Below are 7,003 nucleotides of genomic sequence, written 5' to 3'. Positions count from 1 at the left end.
TGTCTAAAAACAGGTTATAGCCGGCTATAACGGACTATAGCGGCAGCTAAGAGCTAAATTGCACATGAAAAATCTTATCTAAATCTCTTTCAAGCAGCTATAGTCGGAGATAGCGGAAGCTATAGCCGGAGATTTAAAACCTTGATAATGATGCTACAGTAAACATCCTCTAATTACACGGTCAAAGACCTCGTTAGATTCTTCAGGGTTCCTAGCGCAAAGGTTCTGGAGTTGGTTTTGCAAATTGACTTTATTTAATACTCTTAGTTAATGGTCAAAGTGCCTAGCATGAACTTTCTAGCACGAACCAAACAAGGTCAAAGAATTTTACATTCTCAATGGTACATTAATTTCACAGGCTCTCCAACATCGTCGTGAGAACAGGGCGAGGAAAAAGAATCGATAATCAATTTAAAACTACTCCGGCGTGAGAAGTAGCAGACTGGAATTTTTTTAGATAAAGGATTACCAATCCGGCCTCTATGACGAGACATACAATTCTTAAAAGGACAAGGATATCGCGCGACCCGTCGCGATTACCAGGGATCGCGCGACCCCTCTGGCATGAGCCATCTAACTGTGTTATTATTTTTTCACCTATTTTCTATACGTATCCTTATTTAGTGGTTGGAAATGCAAGTAAGATAGCACAACAGGGAGTTGCAGTAAAAAAGAGAGAGAGATAGAGAACACCGGGATGACAATTCTTTTTTTAGATTAAGGAAATGAATCCGGTCTCAGCCATCAAAGTTCCGAATGCTTACAACCGAACCAGGATGACAATTCAGATTAAAGAAAAATCCCACACAAACAATTCATGATGAACAATATATAAAAAGTAACCGAAAAGGCAAGCTGTGCTGCCGGAATCAACCGAAGAGTAGTGGCCAGTCGCGGTGGTGTCTAGCAGCACGATCAAGAACCTTTGTAATAGGCAAGTGCACTGTATACTGTCTGAATAAATGTCAGCACGAACAAAGTGATGGCGGCGAGGACCGATATGATCACCCATCGGTTGGGGCAGAACTGGCTCTTGAACTCCGAGTACGCTATACTGACATCTCTTTCATGATGCTCGATCACCTTTTCCGATAGGCTGTCGAGGTCATCGGGTATGCTGGCTCTTACTTCATCCACCAAGAAACACCCTACGTTGTATAGAAAGTTCAGAACATTCTCTTCCCCCTTCATCATGTTCACAATGCCTTTCTTCTGAAATAGTTTAACATCTTCTTTGGTCTGTAATAGGCTTTTCATACATGCGAAATGGGCTGTCACGGGAAGCCCATACGCCGGGTACCGCTGTTCAAAGTTCAGAAGCTGGCAGAATATTTCGTAGCTGTATGAGAACAAGTGCAGGGGTGTTACTTGCATAAGTGCTGATATTCTCTTGTTAGAGTATTCCACATCGATCGAGCTACTGTCGAGCCGTTTAAAACTAGTTGCGGATTCAAGCAAGTTCATTGCATTAGGAATGTAAAACTCCGCAAACCGTTTTGCAGGCTGCTGCTCTTGTTCGGGTTTTGTATGCACCAGCCACCTGCCTTCTTCTTCGGGTGTCCGGGTCCAATGGAAGATGTGCAGTAGATGTTTGAAGCCGCCGGATGGGAGGTTGCCGCCCTTAACCTTGGATTTGTTCACTCTAGGGTAGAGATCATCAAAACACGACATTGCTAGTCTGTCGATGCGGGTGGCACCAAACAGCCCGCTTAAGCTTGAATGTGCAAATACAGCCTCGACAACAAACCACGGAATCTGGTTTCTGATGCGCAACATGTCGATTTTGGTCTTTATCTGATCTTTCATTATTCTTTGGTATAGAATTGAAAATTGCAGGGACCTTTGATCTGCTGGATCACTATTGTTACCTCTGGACCCTCGTAGAATTTCGGCACCATTCCGGACCTTCTGCAACAAGAGAATCGCAGTAGCTAAAAAGCAACCGGCGATCAGCAATGACTCCTGGAGAGCGTTGCTTTCTCTAAAAACAAAGTACCTCTGATAATCCTCACCGCCGGAGTGATAGTAGCTCTTGACTAGATCTTCCCTCTCCTTCATGTATCTAAGGAACAAAGTCACGTCGAGACCGAGCCATCTGGTCATAAACGCAACATATTCCCACATGTGGTCCTTTTCAGCCACATTGCCCGAGCTCTTGAGGAGGAGGATACCGACAGGAAACCTTTCGGGATGGCTACCAGTCCAGTATATTGATGGCTTGTCCTTGCTGGTGTCTAGAGCCGCTAATGCGGGCTTTAGTTTAGTTAGATCGGCGAACTGTTCATCTAGTCGATTTCTTATGTTGACAATCCACGTTTCCTCACGAGCGTGGTCTACCTGGACGTATAAGGTTTAGAAGTATTTATTAGCTAAAGGAAAATTAAGCATTACTGGGTTAGAACAAGGTGATTCATGCCTTCAACAAGAACATCTAGCTACTACACAGTTCGGAATGGGACATCAACATTATATTCATTGCTAGGATGAGTTGAAAACTTGAAACATCGAGATTTGTCAGTAGGAATACTTCATTTTCAATTTTATGTTTTTGAATTGTGCCTCCAATTATTTAACAATTGTAATTAGTGAGTCGCTATGTTGCTATTACTAATTGAAGGCTCCTTTTGAAGCCTCCAGACGAAGCCATTTGTGATCCTAGATGGACAGTTTAAACAAATAGAGAAATCCTACAAATTCTCACAAAAAACAGAAATATCCCGCCATCAATTAAGCAACTCTAATCATGATAGCCATTGAATCTGTTATTTTTTCTAATAAATTACCCACCATTGCCATTATGAAAATAGACTAAAATAACCCGCTAAATATGTATCTAAATTACCCACATCTGTCATTATAAAAAATAATCTAAAGTAGCCCCATAATTTTCATGTAAATTACCCACTTATGCCATTATAAATTAATATCAAATAACCCCCTAAAGTTTTTTATATATATATATTATGCAATGATATCATAATAAAAAGTTAAAATAAATTCAAAATCTGAATAAAAAATATATTATTATAATAAAATCTTAAAGCGCATCAATATAAAATTCTAAATTACTATTTTTATTAATAATAATATATTATTATGCTATTATTTATATAAAAAAACTAACCATAATGTGTGTCACCATATATTCATGTATAAGAGAAGAGATAAGAATACCAATTTTTATGTTGTTCACATAGCTCAAACAAAGTGTTCAATTAAATGCATATTAAACATATATGGAGGTGTGATGCAAAGTGAGAAAAAATTGTTAGTAACTAAACTTGTCACACTTATTACAATTACATAATGATAAATATGTATCTTTATAGTACTTAATTAGAATATTTAGTTAGTTAAAGAGAGCATGAGATAGATAATTATTAGATATCTCTAACTCCCCCGTGTGGGAGCACATGTTGATAGACTAGTTATGAAATAATTTCAAACATAATTAAATTTAGAATAACTTGTGATGCACGACAAACTAACCATCTTAATTTGTCAACAGGTGCGGATCTGCTATGCACCAAAGAGATCCGGTAAAGCTGTTGCAGGAGTGGTTCTTTGAACAGCTTGCAGAAACATCAATTAGCAAGCTGGCAGTTGGGCAGAAAGGAAGCAGAACCGGTGCTTTGATGTATATTTCAAATAATATTTGTTGCAGAAACCTGAAATTGAACAGGGGGCAGAAAGATGCAGTGTGATTGAAACATTGCAAATTTTCAATAGGATTCTGGTTGCATGTCAGAAAGGAAGACCTCAGTACAGGTGGTTGTAACTGTGCAATTAAAAACTTTTTTCCTTAAGAACCAGTCTTTGGTCTAGTGGCTAAGGGCAAAGCTCTCCGTGTGGGAGGTCACAGGCTAGAAACCCGGATTGGGGGGTCTTTTATAGTCATTTAAATTTGAGTGGCTTGACCCTCATCTTTATCTCAAAAAAAAAAGAACTTTTTCCTTGTGCATGAATATAGATGAGTAGAGGAGGATATTTGATTGGTGTTTGATCTGTTTTTTGTTGGAATAATTAAATTTCACGACTGATCGATGTGATGTAATTTTTCTTAGTTTCAAACTTTCAATAAATTACTTGACAGCCAATGTCAAGCTTTCAGAAAGAAAAGAGGGGCAAAAAAAAAAGCCAAACCTGTATTTGCGGGGTGGAAGGCAACAAAGGACTGCTTCAAGGGACTCTGCTAGGTGGATAAAATATCTTCAGAAGCTTCGTCGCCATGACCGGAGGTTCTTGGAGCTGTGAAGGAGAGAATAAGTGAAGGCAAAGGAGAAGCTGACAAAGATATAACAAGCAGAATAGCAAATCGGTGACTGTGCGGTGAGAGAAGAACATTGTGCGTGAATATAGATGAGTAGAGGAGGATATTTATTGATGTTTGATCTGTTTTTTGTTGTAATATTTAAATTTGACGACTGATCGATGTGATGTAATTTTTCTTAGTTTCAAACTTTCAATAAATTACTTGACAGCCACTGTCAAGCTTTCAGAAAGAAAACAGGGGCAAAAAGAAAAAAAGCCAGATTAGTTATTGCAAACCTGTATTTGCGGGGAGGAAGGCAACAAAGAACTGGTTCAAGGGACTCTGCTAGGTGGATAAAATATCTTCAAAAGCTTTGTCGCCATGACCGGAGGTTCTTGGAGCTGTGAAGGAGAGAATAAGTGAAGGCAAGGAGAAGCTGACGGAGATAAAACAAGCAGAATAGCGAATCGGTGATTGCGTGGTGCGAGAAGAACATTGTGCAGTAAGGATGTTTATTGCTTTCAGAGCAGATAAAGTTAGTGGGGCCAAAGGAATCTGTATTTTCTGATAGCTTAAATTTTGAATTAGCTAGTACTGGAAACATGAGCATTTTTCTGAACTCAAAATTATTATACATGTACAGAAGAATTGCAGGGTTAGTCCTGTCATGTTTCACGAATATATATCGATCATTTGTAAAAAAAAAATCAGGAGTAGAACTTCAAGTTTCAAAGAACTATTAGAATTCTGATCAGCTAACGGTTTTGTGTTTGAAACTTTGAATACATCCTGCTTAGTTTTATTTTGAATACAGTTCCTATTTTAAATTTGATTTTGAAAGTGATCGGGTGCTCGTAGCCTACGAGGGGGAGGAGGTGAATTAGGCAACTTAAAACCTTAACCTATAGCTACAACTAGTTTGCACAAAACTTAAACTAAAATATGATATCTAGATGTACAACTACGGTTCTTCTAGCGTGAAACCCTCATCCCCAAAAGAGTTTAGCAACCTATAGCTAATCATATCAAGATACTACTCTATGAAAATAAAGACACATAAGTTGCAATATGAGATGCGGAAACGTAAAGAGGGGATGAGAGGAAGCAAAATCTTGACACGAGGATTTATCCCGTGATTCGGTTAGCCACAAAGGCACACCTACATCCACGTTGTTGAATCACTCACAAAGAGTATTGCTTCCCCGTATTCAAGTCTCTTCCGTGGACACAATCACAGTCACATTGATCCCGTTTTCCACTAAGGAGCTTATCCATGAAGGATGGGGGTCTCCACTTCCCCGCACAAAGTTGTCAACGCCGCTCCACACCAACACTACAGAAATGATTTTCAACAACGCTCCTACAAAAGGAGTGGGGTACTGTAGCAGTTGACCCGCCTCTAGAAATAGGTCTTTAGGGGCGGAATGGGGCTCATTTTTAGGGGCGGCTGATACCATAAGCCGCCCCCTAAAGATCTAATTTCCAGGGGCGGCTGGTGCCATTAGCCGCCCCTGAAAATGAGCCCCATTTTCAAGGGCGGCTGATGGCTTCAAACGCCCCTGGAAATATGTTTCTAGGGGTGGCTTGTGGGGGCACCCGTTTCTGAAAAAAATCATAAATATCTAGGCACGAGACCTTCTTCTTCCTCGCAACAGAACTCTCTCTTCTTGGGGGAGGTGTTGTCCGAAAATGCCATAAATCAAAAATAGAGGAGGGAAGGTTTTGAACTAGGAGGTAATTAGATGCTAACTCTATGGTTTTCCTATGCTTTTGGGTTAATTTGAAGGCTTAAATTGCTCTCACATTCCCTAGCTAGATCAATATCTCCATTGGATGGATTTACCATCTAAGCCACGATTTGCCTTAAGTTTTTGGATAAAGTTATGCTAAATTAGATGGAGAGCATAATTATGTAATTATTTTCAACCAATCTTCTTGTTTTAGCCTCATTTCTAGGAAAACAAATTACTAGATATATAAAGGAGAGAGAAAAAGAGTTGATTTCCCATTTTTTCACATAATGTAATGGGTTGGGGTTTGAATTTTTTCTCCTTTTATTTGTTTCCAATATCTACTCTTAGCTGTTGAGTTATTTAGCATTTATTCCCAATATTATTTAAGAGCTTGTTTTAATTTGTTCAAATTATCTATTGATTTTCTGTTGTTGGTGTTTAGAGATGGATAGGACATGGATGTACAAAGCACGAATGACGGATGCATATTTCCGTGAACAACTTAATAAATTTATTTAAGCTGCGGAAAACCATGCAAGAATTGAGAAGACACATCTGATACATTGTCCGTACAAACCCTGCAAAAATATGAGAGTATTTAGCGATACAACTATAATTAGATCGCATGTCTTGATTAGTGGTTTCGTAGACAACTACATGATCTAGAATAAACATGGTGAAGAAGCACCACCTCCGAGAGAGAATCAATTCGAAGAAATATTGCAAGACCCCCAATTTAATATATTGTTTGATGAATATGATGATGCATGCAGTGATGATGAAGTTGTTAGTGGTGGCTATAGTAATGGTTTGGAGGGGGGCCAACGATATTGGCAGTGATGATGATAGCGATGAACTTGACGATGGTGATTTCCTGAACCAGTTGTTGCGGCACATCAAAGTAGAGCTGTTGGTCGATAGTGCAAAGGGGATAGAAAACTTCGAGACGGTGAAGAAATCAGCAGAGGAAAATATATACGAGCGATCTAAAGGATGTCCGAAACACTGGACCATTCTT

The 7,003-nt window shown here is 39.2% G+C and overlaps 1 protein-coding gene across 1 annotated transcript; it reads right to left on the bottom strand.

Annotated features, from left to right (window-relative positions):
- Positions 1–695: 695 nt before the first annotated feature.
- LOC120665560 lies at positions 696–3,643 on the bottom strand. The gene is made up of 2 exons (XM_039945157.1): positions 3,490–3,643; positions 696–2,337 (listed from the first exon to the last, which is right to left on the bottom strand). The coding sequence occupies exons 1-2, from the start codon at positions 3,490–3,492 to the stop codon at positions 916–918; spliced, it is 1,425 nt and encodes a 474-aa protein (XP_039801091.1). The 5' UTR covers positions 3,493–3,643; the 3' UTR covers positions 696–915.
- Between the last annotated feature and the right edge of the window lie 3,360 nt (positions 3,644–7,003).

This window comes from Panicum virgatum, chromosome 2K, assembly GCF_016808335.1.
Source record: "Panicum virgatum strain AP13 chromosome 2K, P.virgatum_v5, whole genome shotgun sequence".
Classification (NCBI taxonomy): Eukaryota; Viridiplantae; Streptophyta; class Magnoliopsida; order Poales; family Poaceae; genus Panicum; species Panicum virgatum.
Note: the sequence above shows the minus strand (reverse complement) of the source record. Positions and strands in the feature narration are given on the sequence as shown.